Source organism: Myotis yumanensis, unplaced genomic scaffold, assembly GCF_028538775.1.
Source record: "Myotis yumanensis isolate MYYU_CA2020_CCGP unplaced genomic scaffold, mMyoYum1.0.hap1 SCAF_11, whole genome shotgun sequence".
Classification (NCBI taxonomy): Eukaryota; Metazoa; Chordata; class Mammalia; order Chiroptera; family Vespertilionidae; genus Myotis; species Myotis yumanensis.
The window spans coordinates 9,829,175-9,849,561 of record NW_027223762.1 but is presented as its reverse complement, the minus strand read 5'-3'; the positions used below and the strand labels follow the sequence as shown (position 1 = coordinate 9,849,561).

At 38.3% G+C, this 20,387-nt stretch overlaps 1 protein-coding gene across 6 annotated transcripts in view; it reads left to right on the top strand.

Moving 5' to 3' along the window:
• The window catches only part of ITSN2 (intersectin 2), a 99,576-nt gene that overhangs the window by 61,894 nt on the left and 17,295 nt on the right, over nucleotides 1-20,387 (top strand). For 5 of the 6 annotated variants that reach the window (XM_070428772.1, XM_070428773.1, XM_070428774.1 and 2 more), the window contains 4 exons: nucleotides 6-51; nucleotides 135-256; nucleotides 2,558-2,654; nucleotides 3,322-3,513. In XM_070428772.1, the coding sequence (XP_070284873.1) occupies nucleotides 6-51; nucleotides 135-256; nucleotides 2,558-2,654; nucleotides 3,322-3,513 (457 nt within the window). Of the gene's footprint in view, nucleotides 1-5; nucleotides 52-134; nucleotides 257-2,557; nucleotides 2,655-3,321; nucleotides 3,514-5,616; nucleotides 8,870-20,387 lie in introns of those variants that run through there. The other variant, XM_070428778.1, reaches the window with a different exon arrangement.

Sequence of the window (20,387 nt, the reverse complement as noted above, 5' to 3'; positions counted from 1 at the left end):
TACAGAGTTTTGGGAGTGCTAGCAAATCTGGAGCATCAAACAAGAAACCTGGTATGTATAGTGATGAAATGAAAAAATTACTGAAGTGCTTCATAGCCTGGAATTCATAGTTTCTTTTTTTTTTTTTTTTTCAGAGATTGCTCAAGTAACTTCAGCATACGTGGCTTCTGGTTCGGAACAGCTTAGCCTCGCACCAGGGCAGTTAATACTAATATTAAAGAAAAATGCAAGTGGGTGGTGGCAAGGGGAGTTACAGGTAATAATCTTCAAATAACATGTATCAGTTTTTATGATAAAACTAGTGCATGCTCATTAAAATCAAAACTAATAAAAATTTTAGATCACCATTTAGAGGTAATCTACATGAACATGTTAGTGCATAATGATTCTCTCTAGTCTTTTCACTGTTTATTTTTAGCATAGTTGAATTGATATTATGAGTAAGAATATATGAAGAATATTTTTTTCTAAAGACATAATTGTTTTCCAGTTATACCTGCTGTAATAAACCACAGGTCACCTTCTTAAAGGAAAGCATAGCATCATCTTTACCTGGGATAACCCCAGGCTTACAGCATAGCCTCTGGGAGAAAAAACATGGTCCAGGCTGTGCCCTGAGAAAACACTACCCATTGGACTTCCCCCTCATGATCTTATGTTTTTGAAACATCAGTGCAAAGAAAGGAAGTGCTGGCATAAATGAGCCTGTTTTTTGTCCCTGCAATATTAGCAGAGACAGTTATTGCATATGTTTTGATACAGAGTGTTTTTTTTCTCTCTCTCTACTAAAATTTCATTGTTAAAATTAAAGAGCATTGTAGGATTAAAAGATGATGAGAGGTACAATAGTTGTATTTTTATGTAAGATTAATATATGATCGTAATGAGGATAAACATAGCTTCATTCTTGCAAATTAGTCTTACAATTTCTAAAGAATAGTTGTTCAAAATTCAGTACCTTTTTGAATAACCCCCTGAAATCCCACCTTCTGATTTGCTTTGAAGATTGACCCAACTAAGTGGGAAACATGGCTATCCACAAATTTTATTTGTGGTCTCCTGATTAACGAAGTTCCAAGAGGTGTTTACTGTGGGATGTGCCATTTTAAGTGCTGACTTGAACTTATTACAAGAACTCTAGAAAAGTGTTTTTAGTTTATAAATATTACTTGTGTGAAATATGCAGATAATTCTGAGCCTGAAAGATCTCCAAATAGACTTCCACAAATAGTGTTTTTAGCTGCACTTTGAGCTGCATGTTCAATCTTCCAGTTGTTCAATATTGACCTGGAAGGCCAATGCAAAATTCAGGGCTTCCCAAGACCACCCTTACTTTTGACACCAGTTTTAAGTTTGGAGCTCTCTGGACCACTCTGAAGTTCAATAATTTGCTCGAACTCACAGGACCTACTGAAAGCTACAGTAGTCCCCAGTGGATGCCTGAAACCACAGATAGTACTGAATCCTCTATATACCATGTTCTTTCTTTTACATATATACCTATGATAGTGGTTAATTTATGAATTAGACATATTAAGAGATTAATAAAAACCAATAGAAAAAGTATAACAGTATATATTACAATAAAAGTTATGTGAATGTGATCTGTCAAAATATTTTATTGTACTGTACTTACCTTTTCACTTAAAGGAAGAACTTTCTAGCTTCTCTTTGGCATATCCTAATTGCCTGCATCACTACTCTTGCGCTTTTGGGCCATTATAAAATAAAATAAGGGTTACTTGAACACAAACACTGCGATGCCATGACAGTGGATATGATAACCTAGGTAATTACTGACTGATAGGCAGGTATTGCATACAGCATGGATACACTGGACAAAGGGATGATTCACGTCCTGGGTGTACAGAGAGGGATGGTGTGAGATTTTGTCACGTTACTCAGAACAGCATGCAACTCAAATCTGAAGAATTGTTTATTTCTGGAATTTATTACTTAATATTTTCAGACCACAATTGACTGTGGGTAACTGAAACTGTGGAAAACAAAACCATGGATTAAGGGGGACTACTGTATTATACTCATGGTTACAGTTTATTACAGCAAAAGGATGTAGATTAAAACTAGCCAAGGAAAAAGATGTATGGGGCAGGATCAGGAGGGTTCCAAACAGAGCTTCCTTGTTCTCTCCCAGTGGAGTCCTGATCAGCACTAACTGCCAACCAAAGGAGCTCACTGGAGCCTTGCTGTCCAGAGTGTTATGGGGGCTCTATCACATAGACATGGTTGGCTGCCTGTATGGCTGAACACAGTCTCTCCAGAGGTTGAGTTCATACTACGTGACCCAGAGCACCCACCGTAAATCACATTGTTAAGACTATCTGGCATGGTCAAGGCCCCAGGTAAACTCAGACACTCATCAGTCATGACATTCCAGAGGTTTAAAGATTACCTCCCAGGAGCCAAAGACAAAAACCAGACCTTTCTTTGAGCAAGGTTAAATTCTTTACTATACAGGATTTTTTTGCAGGTTTTGTTCATGTCTTAGTAATTTGTTTTAATCTCATCTTTCATACTCCTTTTGCTAATTTTACAGGCCAGAGGCAAAAAGAGACAGAAAGGATGGTTTCCTGCCAGCCATGTTAAACTTTTGGGTCCAAGTAGTGAAAGAACTACACCTGCCTTTCATCCTGGTATGGAATGAGTTAACTTGCGTTTCATCATAGAGAATTTTTGTTAAAACTCGCCAACTTCTCAGAATAGCTAACTCTGAAAAATATTAAAAATTTGTCCTTTCGCCAAAACCGGTTTGGCTCAGTGGATAGAGCGTCGGCTTGCGGACTGAAGGGTCCCAGGTTCGATTCCGGTCAAGGGCATGTGCCTGGGTTGCGGGCACATCCCCAGTGGGAGATGTGCAGGAGGCAGCTGATCGATGTTTCTCTCTCATCGATGTTTCTGACTCTCTATCTCTCTCCCTTCCTCTCTGTAAAATATCAATAAAACATTTTTTTTTTTAATTGTCCTTTCTAGAGAACTTCCTTTCTAAAAAGTTCTGTGTAGAAACAGCCAACTGTTAAATGAATACTTGAACCTCTTCACTCCTTAAAATTTCTCAAAGTGGAATTACTGTACCATCAGACTTAAAGTGAAGAAGCAGTTCACTTAGATTTTTAACTGTAGTTTGAAAATGATAGTGTGTTTAAAACAGAATGGCCAAAGGAGGGTGGGAGAGAGCAACCAAAGGGCAATTTTAGGCAGATTTAACCTTTAATGTTAGAATAACTTATATCCTAGGGGAATTTTGACAGGTGAGCCTATAGGAATAATTACTTTGTTATCTTGTTTTTCTTTTTCTGGTAGTGTGTCAGGTGATTGCTATGTATGACTATGCAGCGAATAATGAAGATGAGCTAAACTTCTCCAAGGGACAACTTATCAATGTTTTGAACAAAGATGATCCTGACTGGTGGCAGGGAGAAATCAATGGGGCGACTGGTCTCTTCCCTTCAAACTATGTTAAGATGACGACAGACTCAGATCCAAGTCAACAGTGTGAGTAAATCAAACTATTTGCCTCTCAACTAGTGCAAAAGCTTTCATCTGCAGCCCTGCATTTATTACTGTTCTGGGTCATATGTTAAACTCGGCACTCTTAGCAAATGTATATGAATGTTTAAAGTAAGAAATTGCCAAAGGAAAATTTCCACAATTTAGAAGTTATATTGCTTTATTTTAAATATTTGTTTCCTAGCTTCAGACCTTGCTATTAGATTTCATCTGAAAAACGTATCATTCTTTTATGGGTTCTTTGGTACGACAGCAGTCTATACTGCAATTTCCCTTTACCACCATCATTGCAGTGGGCAGTGATCTTTTTCAGCTTAATAAAGAATAGATAGTAAGTATCCTACTTACCTATTAAAAATTACCCTTTTAGTGTATGTGCTATTAATTTTGCCACCCTCGCATTTATTTCCCACATATTTACACATCATCCAGTTAAGAATAAAATTTGAAAACTATTTAAATTGACTGTTTTCAAAACTCTCCTTAGATGATTATTTACATGGATACCTCATGCCACAAAAAGGTACATGAATCAAGATCTATTTCACTGTTTTTAGAACAAGGGTCCAGATCTCTAAGTATGATATTTGGTATTACATCAAATTATCCCTTGGTAGTTATCTAGCCTTTCTTATATTTGACAGTAAACATGAATTAATAGTAAATTAGAGAACAGACAGTACTTGGACATACTTTTACCTTTATAAAATGGATGTCACTGTCCTCCATCTTTTGGATTTTTTTTTTTTTACAAAATACTCATGATTTATAATTTTATCATTCTTTTTTTTTTTAATATATATATTTTATTGATTTTTTACAGAGAGGAAGGGAGAGGGATAGAGAGTTAGAAACATTGATGAGAGAGAAACATTGATCAGCTGCCTCCTGCACACCTCCTACTGGGGATGTGCCCGCAACCAAGGCACATGCCCCTGACCAGAATCGAACCTGGGACCCTTGAGTCCGCAGGCTGATGCTCTATCCACTGAGCCAAACCAGTTAGGGCATCATTCTTGAGAAACTACCTAATAAATTTAACCTTTCATTGTAATTTAGTTTTTGAGAGGATATAAATGGTAACCAAGTCAAAGCTGAGATATGCTTACGATTCAGTGCAAGTATTGCGAATTTCTTTTATACTATAATTTTGAAATATTCATACATTATTTTTACTTTGGAGCTTGTAAAGATGGTCCTCACCCGGAAGAAGACTTTCCTTTAGATAACACAACTAAATTTCCCAATTTGGAGGTGGGAGGAGTCCAGTTCTTTATGGTTTGAACATCCCCAAATATATCTCAGGGTTTCAGGAGAAGTGGTAAACTAAAATATAACAACCTGGGTTACCTAAATGAATGACCATTTTAAGCTCTGCAGATGGTTTGGCAGTTTTGGGTGCTTGCCAGTTGATGTGATCAATTAGGAATGCCTGAGGCACCTTTCCTGAATCAGAGAGAGGAAGAGCCTTTCAGACCTGCTGGGTCTGGAAGAGCTGTGGCTAGTGATCCCTGAAGGCATTCCGTATGTTCATACATTTGGTTTTTATAGTGTCTATGATGGAAAGTGATGGTTGTCCAAAAGTTTCGTTGTTGTTGTTGATCTTTTTTTTCTGTGGTGGAACACTTTTTCCAATTAAGCCTCTCTAAGGAATATAAAGGACAAATAAAAGCTGTTTTAAAGAAAGGACAGCCAAGCGTGTATGAGTCAGTAAAAACTGGTTAAATTTTAGATTACCATTTGCATTTCTTGGGCCCTTAGAAGTATCATTTTCATTTCCTTATGTAGTTAGTATATAGTCAGTGTGCCGCATAACGACATTTCTGTCAAAGACAGACCTAGATAGTAGGCTGTACCATCTCTGTGTAAGTGCGCTTTGTGATGTTTGCGCAGTGATGAAATCGCCTGGTGTTGCATTTCTCAGGAAGGATCCCCATCGTTAAGCGGCACATGATTGTATTTTTTAAAGGTTGAGAATAGTAATAATTCAAATTTGTTACTAGTTGATGTTGCATGTTATTAGTCAAATTTTTTCTCACCCCTTAATTTGCTTTATGTTCATTTTATTCCTCATTTTTCTTTTTATAGGACCCAATGTTGTCTTCCAGTGTGAAAGCACCCCAGAGACCCACTATCCAAGTTTGACTCTAGCGTGGAGGCAGGGCAGGCAGCCCTGATCAAATATCTCCTACACAATCCGTTAACTTCGGTTCGAATGTTAGAGCCACTTGTGATTATTTCTTTGTGTTTCTAACTTAACAGTTAACATTTATTTGTAACAAATGAAAGGATAGTGGGTCTTTGTGTGGCTTTCCCTGCTGTTCACTCTGGCACCCTTTAGCATTTTTCTCCTTTTTTAATTTGGTAATTGTAGGTCATTAGCATGCACATTGAGTTTTCCCCGACATGGTGGGAATTCAAACACACAAAGACCCACTATTTGCACAAACTGTTCTCGCTGGTTTGGAATGAGCTGCCATGCTTTTCTATCTAATGTTATCGCAACTTGTATATTGATTACAGAATTCAGATTAAATTTGCTTATGTTTTGCTCTTATGTTTGATCGAATCCTAATACAGTGAGCTTTTAATTGGTTCAATGTGTGATTTGTCCCCAGATATGCAGTGTTTAATTTGTTACTTTCTAATATGCCACTATTCAGTTTGTTAAATTCAATTTGTTAAATTTAAAGGCCAAGAACTGGAAACAACCTTTTATGTATTTTCTGTGTATTTGGGGGTAGAAGCAATAACATTTTTGGGGAGCTTTTCTTATCTCAGAAGAGGACAGTGGCCTGCCCATCAGTATGTGCAGAATGGGATATGTTTCGTCGGTTAAGTTGCCCAGGAATGAGCACAGTGCTGTGGTAGTGACCTTAGATCTTTATGTGCTGTGGACATGAAGATACTGCATCATGTCCTGCAGCAGTTAGTTGTTACTTCTTCATTAATGACCTAAAAATATATTATTTTGGGGGAATGAAAGGCTCCCGTCACTGACCATGAGATATGAAACTTTCCCTAGCTTAGACTGAGTATTTATATCTACGATACATTTTAAAGTTAAAAATTCATGTTATCTATTTTAACTAGGTGACCACATGTCTCAGGTCACAAAAAGACACTGGTTGACATTCTTAATATATTTAGTAAAGATCATAAGGAATCTTTGAAGAGTTTAAATGCCCCTGAAGCAGGCACACAGGCTCCGTCTGCCTCGTCAGGAATGAATTCCGGTGAAGGAGAGGTGTGTGTGCTGGCGTTCCTCCATGTCCATAGAGTGCTTTGAGGCTAGAAGATTGACTTTACCATCCAGAATTCTCTGGCTAATCTCTATATAACCACATTGGCTACTTTGGCATAGGATTTTATTTTTTCTTGAATGGAAACACTTTAAAGATGCTAAACATTATTAAAAACTAATAAATGTGAGAGTACATAGCTAAAACAAAAAGGCATTTTAGTGGACAGTATTAAACTATTTTTGAAAATCAATGAGAAGCTTATGCAATTTATAATGTTTACAAACTGCAGTGCAATCTACTGTTTATGAATGTCAAAGTATTATCAGGAAACGTGTACATACAGTCACAGTCTTATTTCCTCACAGAGTTCTTTAAGAGTGAAATATGTTTTTATATCTTTGAGTTTAAGTTAAAAACATATATTGTGCAATATTTATGTTGATGTGCCTATACATTATAAATGAATGATTTCAGTTATACATTGCCTAAATCATAACTTTACAACACTTGAGAAAGAATCAACAGTTTAGTTAGAACTTCACAAAGTTCAAATGTCTGTGTTCCAAAATATTTCACATTATTGGGATGTATGGTGATATGTAGGTGTGCTCCCTGGGGTAGGGATTTGTAATTATCAGACCAGCTCGATTTTTAGTATTTGGCATCATTATGATACTTTTAAAAAAATATGACATTAATAGAAAGCAATAATATCACTTTACAGGTGGAATAATAGATTCACCTGCAGTCAATAAAAGGGATAGTATAAAGGTTGTGTCCTTGTGAATTCAACCAATCCTTCAAATTGTACAGATTACTTGGTCTTGCCTTTTAATGTTCCGAGCTTTCTGCGTTTGCATCCTTTAGTTGGGTTCAGATTAAGGACAGTTACTTTAAGTCCATTATAAACCCTGAGATTAGAAATCACCACTGATAATTAGCCACATGATTTAGTATAACATTTCTGTATAATTATTTTTTGCATATGGACTTACCTAATACATTAATAAATTATTTCAAAGGTGTTTTATAGTGCAGATCATTCACTTTTACACTGATGAAGTTTATTAAGAATGACATTCAGGTAGAGCTTAGCATCTGTAGTCAATTTGAAAAAACTGTATTCAAAGGTACCTATGGACTAAATCGCATAATGACATATTTAAGCTAAATGTCAGTCTGGGAAACGTATTTACTGTATTTACTGAAATACCTCTCCTTGTGTAGGTATTTTGTCATATATTTGAGAGAAAGCTAAAAATAAAGGAAATAGGATGACATATAATAACCTGACCTTCTTAAAAGTGCATGCAATCCTTTGCGATACCTCATATTCTGCCACATATTTGCTTTCTTCCTCATGCAATATGAGGCAGCTTTCAATTTACTTAGAAATCAATGTTAGAAGGAAAGAATTTTAAAGTGGGAACACCACTGAATAAATCTGAACTCTGTAGGAGGTAAAGTTTATTTAAAAATTGTAGTATGTGATAATCATTTTTAAGTATGTGATCAAATTTGATGGGTTTTCCAGCAGTAAAAAAAATCAGTTCTAAAACCAAACCTGATTTTTTAGAAAATTTAAATCAGTCTTACTCATTGTAGAGTTTCCTCAAAAACTTTGTCTTAAAGTGTCATTTTAAAATAATAGAGCTATTAAAACAGTATAACTGCTATTTTAGTGTTCTAAAATACAGTATGAATACTGATAGTTTAAAGTAAAGTGGAGGAAGGAAAAGTAGAGAAAGAAATGCCAATTCCAGTCAAAGCTTTATTTGCCAAATTTTTCTTAGAATGAATTTTACCAAGTTACAAATTCTTGTAAATAGAATCTATAATGGAAATTCTGAGAGACTTCTGCCTAGAGTGGCATTGTGGGATGCTGCTGTGATGCTACTGTAATGTAATTATTAAATTGTTGCAAAGTGCTGTTTTTTGCCTTAAATTTTTATTTTGTGTGTCTTAAAAACTATAGAATCAAACGTATTAAGATTTTAATGCTGGGCACGCTTGGCATGAGGTAATCTGTTTTTATTTTTACAAAGTTGTAATATAACTATGCAAGTGTGTTTATTAAAAGGACACAAACTACATTACTTGTATTGTGTATTTCTTTGGAAGCATCCTTTAAAACTTATTTTTGGTTGTTTATATGTAGTCATGATTGAATTTCTTTGGAATTTTTCTTTTTCCTTAATGTAGTCTCTGGATACAGACCAACAAATCCTTTATATCACAGGGGGCAAAAGAAATTTTTAAGTGGTCAAGATTGAAGTAATTTGATCCTAGACAATCATAATGTATTTCAAAAGCAAAAGAAATGTTGATTTGAAAGTAAAGGAAAATGTCTAGGGTAATAGTCTACTCTGTTACTTATAATTTGTACTGCAACCTTTTTCTAAAAAGATTAGAACGAATTTACAAGTTGATAGTCATTGCAAATGTAATTAAGACATTTTAGTACAAAGGAAATCTATATAAAAGAAACTGCCATGAATGCTTAAACAGTATATTACACCTAAGTGATCAAGTTGCTGATTTCACCTCTACTGAAGAAAAAAAAAAAAGAAACAGATCAAAATTCAACCCACCCATCAATGTTTGGCATAAATAACCTCTTTCCATAAGAACCTTTCTGCATCTCTGGAAAGTCATTCAACTAACTTGTATGGAGCATTTGCATAAGGCCAAGATGTTACAATATGCCCAGAATATGGAAATGAGTGTGGGATGGTCCTAGCCTCAGGGAGTACCTAGCTCTGTGAGAGGATCTGGCACATAAGCAGGTATTTACTAGACACCAAGAGAGTACAGAGAAGGAATGCCTGATTCAACCATAGATTGGTGAATTAGAGAAGACTTCCTGGAGGAGGCAGCCACCAGATCCCTAGGTAAGAGTAGGCCAGATTGGAAGGTGGAATGGTGGAGAGTATGATAAAGACAAAGACATAGCATAGGTGCAGGAGTGGGGAGGTGTGATTATGAGCAGTTCACTAATGCTAGAGGGGAAAAGCAAAGCCAGGAACAGGGAGAGCTCCTGAGGCTAAATCAGAGATTCAGTAGCTTGGCTGCTCATTGTAACACCTGGGAAGCTTAACAAAGATATTGATGCCTGACTTAAATGATCTAAAGAGGGCCCTCAGTGTGGGGATGTTTTTAGAGCTCACCAGATGATTTTGTTTTAAACATTCTTATTGATTTCAGAGAGGAAGGGAGAGAGAGAGAGAAACATCAATGAGAGAATTATTGATTGGCTGCCCCTTGCACGCCCCCCACTGAGGATGGAGCCAGCAACCTGGGCATGTGCCCTGACCGGAAATCAAACTGTCACCTCCTGGTTCATAGGTCGACAGTCAACCACTGAGCCACGCCAGCTGGGCTCACCAGATGATTCTGATATGAAGCCAAGGTGGAGAAAAAGTGACAAAACAGTTAAGAATTGCTTTTGAGGGGAAATTGGCAGGAGTTGGGATTGGTGGGGATTGGGCAAGTGGAAGAATCAATATCTTGGTGACAGGGTGAATAATGGTGCCACCTACTGCAGTAAAGAATCAGAGTTGGGGAAGAAGATGAGTTTGGTTTTGACCAGCAAGTTCCTGGGACATTCAGGTCGGACTGTCCAGCAGGCAGTCAGATAGAACTACGACATACAGCATCAGATGTACATCAGCTGGGGGAATGACTAGGATGGTGGTTGAGCCAGTAAAGGTAAATGAGGTGACTGGGGGAGAAAATCAGACCCCTTGAAGGTATTAGCAGTTAAGCGTTGGATAGTGAAAGAAACCCATGGAGACAGGAAACAGGTTCTAGGAGAACGAAGATTATTGTGTTAATATTGCCACCATCTATACTAATAAAAGGGTAATATGCTAATTAGACCAGGTCTACCAGACATCTTCCAGACATCTGACTTCCGGACAGTTAAGGGGCAACCAGGCCGGCAGGGGGGAGTTAGGGGGCAACCAGGCTGACCGGAGACCAGTTAGGGGGCAGTCAGGCCAGCAAGCAGAGGCAGTTAGGGGCAATCAGGCAGGCAAGTAGAGTGGTTAGGGGCGATCAGGCAGGCTGACAGGGGAGTAGTTAGGGGGCAACCAGGCCAGCAGGGGGGCAGTTAGGGGGCAACTAGGCCAGCAGGGGGGCAGTTAAGGAGCAACTAGGCCAGCAGGGGACCAATTAGGGGGCTATTAGGCCGGCAAGCAGAGGCAGTTAGGGGTGATCAGGCAGGCAGGCAGGCTAGCAGTTAGGAGCCAGTGGTCCCGGATTGTGAGAGGGATGTTCAACTGCCTAAACAGGCAGTCGGACATTCCTTGAGGGGTCCTGGATTGGAGAAGGTGCAGGCCGGGCTGAGGGACCCCCACACACACATGAATTTTGTGCACCAGGCCTCTAGTTTTTTATAAAATGAAGTCTGGGTGCACAGTCATCACTCATAACAGTAAAAGGAAGGAATGTACTTTTTATTGAGTATTTAATAGTCTGGGTACTTTTCTAAGATCCTCAAACGTATTACTTCATTATTAGTTTCTTTTTACAGATATGGAAGTTAAAACAGATTAAGTCATTTGTCCACAGTTAGATAGCTAGCAAGTGGTGGAGCTGGCTCCAGTGGTCTGGCTCCAGAGTCCATGCTCTTAACCTCTCACTAAGGCAGAGTGTGCCGATATTGCCATCATTTCTATAAGAATGAAGTTCCTGCAGTACAACCACCACTTGAACCAATGAGAAGAAAGGAGGGAAAGTCTGCTTCATGCACAGAGTTTTCCCTGTAAAATCTGTACACAGAGAAGAGACAATGAGGCAACAACTGAATATAATAAACAAGGACAGGAATCCATAGGCATAGTACCCAGAAAGATAAAGCTGAACAAAATCACTTTTTTTCAAGAACAGCTTTATTGAGATGTAATGTATATACCATACAATCCCCCCAGGTTACAATTCAGTGGTTTTTAGTATATTCACAGAGTTGTGCAATCATTACCACACTTACATAACGTTCTCATCACCTCAAAAAGAAACAATACACCCTTTAGCTTTCACCCTCCTATCTTCCTGTGCACCCCAACTCCAGCCAGAGGCAACCACTGATAACCTACTTACTGTCTCCATATGTTTGCCTCTTCTGGGCATATCATGAAAAATGGAATCATAAAATGTGGAGGTTTTTTATGTTTGGCTTATTTCACTTAGCATAATGTTTTCTAGATACAGCCATGCTGCAGCCTGGATCAGTGCTTCATTCCTTCCTATGGCCAAATAATATTCCATTGTATGGATATACTATATTTTGTTTTTTCATTCATTAGTTGATGTATGTTTGGGTTGTTTCTACTTTTTTTTTTATTACAAAGAATGCTGCTATGAACATTTGTGTACATGTTTTTGTGTGGATCTGTGTTCCATTACTCTTGAGTATATACCTCGGAGTGGAATTGCTGGGTCGAATGGTAATTCTATATTTAACTTTTCGAGGAACTGCCAGACTGTTTCCCAAAGTGGCTGTACCATTTTACATTGCAACCAGCACTGTTATAAGGGTTTCTGTTTCTCCTCAAACTTGCCACCACTTGTTATTCTCTGACTTTGTTAAAGCCATCCTTTTGGGTGTGAAGTGACATCTCATTGTGGTTTTGATTTGCATCCTCTTGGTAACTAATGATGTTGAACATCTTTTCATGTGCTTTTTGGTCATTTGTGTATCTTCTTTGGAGAAATGTGTATTCAGATCCTTTGCCCATTTTTTTAAATTTTTTTCTTTATTGATTAAGGTATTACATATGTGTCCTTATCCTCCTGTTGCCCCCGGACCTCCCCATTTGTGCCCTCACTCCCCTGGAGTCTCTGTCCATTGGTTAGGTTTATATGCGTGCATACAAGTCCTTTGGTTGATCTTTTCCCCTCCCTCCCACCCTCCCCTGCCTTTCCTCTGAGGTTTGACAGTCTGATCGATGCTTCTCTGTCTCTGTATCTATTTTTGTTCATCAGTTTATGTTGTTCATTATATTCCACAATGAGTGAGATCATGTGATATTTATCTTTCTCTGATTGACTTATTTCGATTAGCATAATGCTCTCCAAGTTCCATCTATGCTGTTGCAAATGATAGAAGTTCCTTCCTTTTTACAGCAGCCTAGTATTCCATTGTGTAGATGTACCAGTTTTGTAATCCACTCATCTGCTGATGGGCACTTAGGCTGTTTCCAAATCTTAGCTATGGTAAATTGTGCTGCTATGAACTTAGGGGTGCATATATCCTTTCTAATTGGTGTTTCTAGTTTCTTGGGATATATTCCTAGAAGTGGGATCACTGGGTCAAATGGGAGTTCTATTTTTAACTTTTTGAGGAAACTCCATACTGTTCTCCGCAGTGGCTGCACCAGTCTGCATTCCCATCAGCAGTGAAGGAGGATTCCTTTTTCTCCGCATCCTCGCCAGCACTTGTTGTTTGTTGATTTGTTGATGATAGCCATTCTGACAGGTGTAATATGGTACCTCATTGTCGTTTTGATTTGCATCTCTCAGATGATTGGTGACTTTGAGCATGTTTTCATATGTCTTTTGGCCTTCTGTATGTCCTCTTTCAAAAAGTATCTATTCAGGTCCGTTGCCCATTGTTTGATTGGGTTGTTTGTCTCCCTTTTGTTAAGTTGTATGAGTTCCCTGTAAATGTTGGAGAGTAAATCCTTATTGGAGATAACATTGCTTTGCCCATTTTTAAATTGAGTAGTTTATCTTCATAATCGCTTTTTGAGCTTTTTTTAAAACAAGAACAACAAGTTTTGAAAGATATGCTTAAGAGAGATGTCTTAATGCTGTTGTCAAAAGGAAAAATTACTTAAAGAGATTGATAAAATCAGCCCTAGCAGGTTCGGCTCAGTGGATAGAGTAGGCTATTCAGTAATACTGATTAAAAAATATATATATGTATATGTGTATACGAAACTCCTATTGCCCCAGAACAGTACTGTATTCATAAATGTACTGATACAAACTGCTGAAGTATGTGGAACAGTAGGTTTGAAATTGGCTATTAGATACCAGCTACTGATTACGTGTTGGACAGAGGAGAGGTCTATATAAGGGACCAGTATGTCACTTGGACACAAAAAAGAGTTAACGGAGAGTTAAGGCCCTATTGGCTTTTCCGTGTCTTTGAGCTATTTGGCATTCAGAAAATTTATACTAAACCCTTTTATCCTCTAGAATTCAGTTAAGCAAACATAAGACCAGGTTAATTTTTATACTAGTACATGCTATTGTCAATGGTTTGCCTCCAAAAGGGTTGCAATGTAAGTCCATTTAAAATGGCCTGGCATTTCAAAGTGTAAGACTTGACTCAAGAGACCTAGATTTAGGGATTTGGTAACTCTGCATTCTACAGTAAGTCACTTAACCACCAAGCTTCCGATTCTCCATGTATGCATACACTAGGGATCAGAGTTAGATCAGGTATTATTCAAAGGAATGGTCAAAGGTTGTGGATTGTCATACACAGGTTGGTAACCGTTATGTTTATTGCTAGAGCTGAAAGTTCTGTGTTGGGTGAGCATGAAGAAACTCCTGTTTCGTGACATCTCTTCATAATACTCTGACTAGCACATTAATTCCCTTGGTTGAGCTGGTGATCTTACTCTGGCAGACTAGAAGGGATACAGATATCAGCTTGAACCAACTGCTTTCTGACGCCAAGTCTTCTCCTATGTCTACCACTGGGAGGTCTTTGCTGTCTTTCAGGCTAATGATGTTTCACCATAGATTTAAAAATTAAAGCAAATTTCTTTATCCACTTGCACTTATCAACAGAGTGGATTTGGGACGTTCTAGAATTTTTTTTAATTGTGAAGCCCAAATTTATTTCTATTTTAAAGTGCTTGAGAGACTTTTAAAAGGTCCAAAAGCATCCCTGTTTAATTTAAGATCACCCTGAGATGGTGTTCATCCATTTCTCCTTTAGTGAGGCATCAATTTGATCCTTGTTAATGAAACACCTCGATAATTCTAGTTGGATCGTGGCCATTTCTTATGACTCCAAGTTATCTGTCATCAGTGGGCATCAGGTTGAACGATGAGAAACGTAATACCATAAATCATCATAAAACATCTGCAGATTGTACTTGAATATCCTTCCTGCATTATTCTTCACAACCAGGCCCAGTGATGATCAATTTGAGTAGTGGAGACCATGATGAGTGTCACCTGCAAAGATGGCATTAAGTGCAGCTCTTTCAGAACAGAAACCAGCCAACACCCTTCAAGATGAAACACCAGCGGTAGCCAAATGACTTGCTTTCTGTTGGTCCACAGCATTAGAATACAATACAAACGTCTTCCCTTTTTTATGCTTAAATGAACAGCCTAACACCTGAGGACGGTGAACTTGACAGGCAGCAAAAAAGACACAAGAGTTTAAAAAATTATTCACAAATTATTTAAATTTCCAAAACAAAATCACAAATATCCATGTCCTCCTGGTGGTAGATGCTACCTGGAACATAGCTTGCACTCAATAGATATTTGCCAAGTGGATAAAAGGCTATTCTTTCATAAAACAAGGATAGCCAGTCATGTTCTAGTGCCCTGATAAAACTTCCGTATTCACGGCAGCCTTCAGAAAATGCACAGTTTAGTCATCTGGACTTATTGTTAAAATCTTGTCCTTCCACTGAGCTTAAACACAGTGAGATTGAAAACCATTATGTGATTTTCAATCAGGCTGCTTACTTTTGGACACACGGAGAATAGCTTTATTCAGTGGCGGTGCTCTCCTCAAAGTGGACAAGGACTTTTCAGGACTTGATGACACAATCTGAACAAGTCCTCTTTGTACTAGTCATCACAAATTGTCTTTTGTCCTTTACCTTTCGGAATCTTTGCAGATCTCTCTCCTCCCCTTTCTTAAGCATTCCGCTTGCCTCTTGTTCTTGCTTGCGCTGTAACCTAGAACGATTGCCCCCAACTACAGTGGGACAAGTTTCACAACCATTATACATTATTCATAATTTGTCTCTCAGTCTCCATAGCCAAACACAAATGTTGGGAGTCTTGTGGCCCAGCACACCACTAATTGTTTCTCTGGAACTTTGACCCAATAATAACCATGATCTCTCATTTTTCTTACTTTCCCATTCTTCCTGTCTACCAGAAAGAACTTGCCAGGAAGTTTTCATCATTCTCACTGCCTATAGTTAATAGTGATATACTGTCTCCCACAGCTCAGAATTTATCTTCATATCACATTCTATAAATACTTGTTGAAGATCTACCATGTGTCAGACACTGGGATACAGCAGGTTGTAAAATAGACCATTGAGTAGGGTAAGACAGAAAACAAACAAAATGAGTAAGTATGTAGGGTCTTAGAAAAATAAAGCAGGCTAGGGAAAGGGAACGCTGGGGAGGATGGGTCCTGACACCATCTTACACAGACCCATGAAGCCTGTTGTGTCTTTTGTTAATGAAGCCTCCCCTGCTGCTCCTTTATATTTTGTATGTGTAGCTTTTCCCAGCCCTGGTCACATTTCAGTAACTTTATGCGTTAGGTGTCTTTGAAAACAGCATCTGGCTGAAGGTTTCTGTTCAATCTAGAACAAGCATGTCAAACTCAAAGGCTCACATGGGCCAAATAAACAAGGTTTAAGTTTATGTGGGCCAGAAAAAAATCAAAGGCTTCAATTTTCATAGAAACGTAAGTTTATTTCGATGGAGACATGCTGAATACAAAGGGCTGAAATAAATGAGTCATCGTTAACATAAAATAATGGAACATTTTAATAGAAATTAATATTTTTTCTTGAACATTAACTTACCAGACACTGAATAACTGCACACATTAATAAGTGTAATGCAAATAAAGCTATTTTTGCTGTTCTCTGAAAGCAAAATATTTCCTGTTGCGCACACCAAACAAGTCAGTACAAGACTAATGACATGGCAATCGGCTGTTAAAATATTCGCTGCTAGCATTAGTGGAGAGAAATGGTGCGCCTGCGCGTAAGGCGTGTAAGGGAAATGAAGGCAACACGATTATAGTAATCAGTCATTAGCGAACGTGTAGTTATTAATAATTATGTATAACGGTATTATAAAAATTAAGTTTCGAAATTTTTATTAAAATGTTTCTAACATACCGTTATATTGGCTGGGCTGCAAAAATATTCATTGTGGGCCGCATGTGGCCCGCAGGCCGCGAGTCTGACATGCTTGATCTAGAACAGTGGTTCTCAACCTTCCTAATGCCGAGACCCTTTAATACAGTTCCTCATGTTGTGGTGACCCCCAACTTCATTGTTACAAATTGAACATAATTAAAGCATAGTGATTAATCACAAAAACAATATGTAATTACATATGTGTTTTCCGATGGTCTTAGGCGAACCCTGTGAAAGGGTCGTTCGACCCCCAAAGGGGGCGGAACCCACAGGTTGAGAACTAGAATCTAGAATCTCTTTCAACTGGCAGATTTAAACTATTTATTTTACAGAAATATTTACTACTTTTATTTATATTACCTTATTGTATATTTTGTTTATCATGCATATTCTTTGCTTTTTTTTTCAAAATTCACCTTGAATTTATACCAACCTAGTCATTATTATTATTTTATACTGTCAATAATTGTTTTGATTTTTCATATATTTGCTGGTCTTTCTGTTCACCATTCCTTTTCCTTTTTTTTTTTTAAACCATTCCTTACATCTCTTTTTTTTCCTTCTTATTCAGTTTCCTTCTTCCCAAAATGCAATTTGTAATAGTTCCGTTAGTCACATCTATAAGTGGTAAATGCTCTCAGACTTTGCCTGAAAATGTCTTTATTCCTCCCTCATCCATGATAGTCTAATTAGGATTCTAATTTGACGGGGTTTTTTTTCTCAACATCCCCTATTGTTGGCTCAAGAAATGAGCAACCATTCTGATTGTTGTTCCTGTGTAGTTATTTTGCTTTTGCTTTCTGTTTTAATTTTTTCTTCCTCCTTAGTGTTTTGCAGTCTAAGGATCCCCACCACCAAAATCAGGAGTCATTGTTCCTCTTAAATCTGTGGAGTTATATCTTTCATCGGTTCTAGAACATTCTCAATCATTGTAATTCAGTATGACCTCTTCCCATTCTTTCTATCCTCCCCTCCTAGATTCCTCTTAGATTTTGTTGGGCCTTGTTATTCTGTCCTGTGTGTGTGTGTGTGTGTGTGTGTGTGATCTTAAAGATAGAAAGGGAGAGAAACATCGATGTGAGAGATAAACATCAATCGATTGCCTCCTACATGTGTCCTGACCTGGGATTGAACTTGCCACCTTTTGGTGTGCGGGACGACACTCCAATCAACTGAGCCACACCAGCCAGGGCTGTCCTCTATTTTATGTTTTCTGTATTTTAATCTGTTTTATGTTTTCTATCCTTTTGTCTAAGTAATTTCTTCAGCTCTGTTTTCAGATTTACTAATTCTTCAGATGTGTTGGATCTATTAATTTATTATTTCCATGATAATGTTTGCCATATTTATTCATTTCTTTTTCAAATCTGCCTATTCCTTTTATTGAATCTGCTTAGGGTTTCCAAGCCCTTCATATATGTCTTAGGTTATTTTAAACATACATATTTTATATTTTTTATTCTATATTTTGTTTTATATCTTATGTTCTTGGGCTTCTGATCCTCATTTTTTTTATTTATGGTGGATCACTTGTTTTTTGTAATTTTTAATTTTAACTCACCTTTAGTGAGATGGTTTTTCTGTGTAAATCCTGCGTGACCAAGGCTGTGAGAGCAGTTGTACATTTTCTTTGGCCAAGCACCTAAGGGTATCACCAATTTTTGTGTTAACAAAATTTCCAATCTGAAGTGTGGAAAGAGAAGAAACTTTATTCAAATGAACAGTTTGCAAACTAGAGGAATGCAACCTCCAGGGAAATTGAAAGTGCACTTCACCAAAATGAAGGGAACAGCTGCTTTTTAGAGAGAAAGTTCCCACATTGTTTCCTGATTGGTCCATTTTGGTGCAAATGAATCAAAAAACCACAATTCTGGTAGTTCCAAAAAGCATGGTTCTGATTGGTTGGAATCATGCATTCTGATTGGTCAGTGTAGATGCAAATGAGGATATTGCCACACAGTTCCCATTGGATGGGCAGATCTCAGAACCCACTGGTCAAGAGAGGATACTGGGAAGTCCTTTATAACAGTTGACGCAGACAGCAAGAGCACTGTACGGGGAGGCCGAAGGTTCAGTCTGTAGCTTTTCCCTGAAATGCAGTGTGGGTGAGTGGCCTCTGTCAGCAGTGGCTGCTAAGACCCTAGTTAGGAACTTGTGCCCAGTTGACCACGAGCTGTCCTTGGAAGATATATTCCTTCTCCAGATCCACATGTGTTGATTCATCAGTGAAGGACTTCTTCAACTTCAAACTTGTGTGAGATGCAAGCCCCGCATTTCTATTCTTTACCAAGCAGAGACTAAAAGCTTTCTTATAATCTGGCAAGAGATTTTTTTCCCCTAGTCTACCCGGTCATCTTCAGTCTCCTGCCGGAGTCTTCTCTCATTGGGTAAACGCAGGCAGACACCAACTAAAGTGGAGCTTACAAAAGCAGCCTGGGGGTTGGCCTTCGTGCAGGAGCAGAGCAGGGGAAAGGTGAGAAGTGGGTCTGGGGAAAATATTTCCTGGCCTCTGCTAAGTTTGAAATAAAGGCACTGTGTTAGGCACAGTCCCTAACTGCGTTGGGAAAGACAGGCGTACGGACAATATACAGATGAGCTACAATACAGGCTACATCCTGTGAGGTGTTAAAATAGAGACACACACCAATTCCATCGAAACACAAAGGAGAGGCCGTCTGAAATAAGAGAGACAGGATGAGAAAGGTTTCCCCAGAGTAGGGTCACGTGAGCCGCGCCGTGACAGGTGGGTAAGATGGCTCTGTGCAGGGACTGTGTGTAAAGCACATCATGAGGTCGGGGCTCAGGCCAGGGTGGCTAAAAGGTGGTGGTGGCTGTATGGTAGAGACTCCGGCACCCGTGCCACCAAGCGAGGGCTTCATCCTGCAAATAACCAGCCACTGAGCATTCTGTTCGGTATGAACATAACAAAATAATAAGAAATGTTGCAGCTGGCTTGAGCTGTTCAATAAAAATATAATGTCAGTCACAAATGCAGCCCCAAATGTAATTTTAAAAATTCCCAGCAGCCACACTAAAAAAAGTAAAAAGAAACATTAATGAAATTAATAATTTTTTCTTAACCCAGTATTATCCAAAATGATAGCATTTGTTTTTTAATATTTTTTTGCATTTAATTTTTCTTCAATTACAGCTTACAGTCAATAGTAGTTTGTATTGGTTTCAGGTGTACAGCATAGTGTTTAGACAATTGTGTGCTGTACAGAGTGTGCCCCCTGATATTTCCAGGACCCACCTGGCACCATACACAGTTATTACCGTCGTACTGACTGTATTTCCTATGCTGCAGTTTACATTCCCTGTGACTGTCTTGTAACTACCAGTCTGTACTTCTCCATCCCGCAGTAACAGTTTAACGTGTGATCAGTAGGAGTATTAATGCGCTACTTTACATCCTGGGTTTTTTGTACGAGGTCTTTGCACTCGGGCTTTGTACGGGGCATTGTAC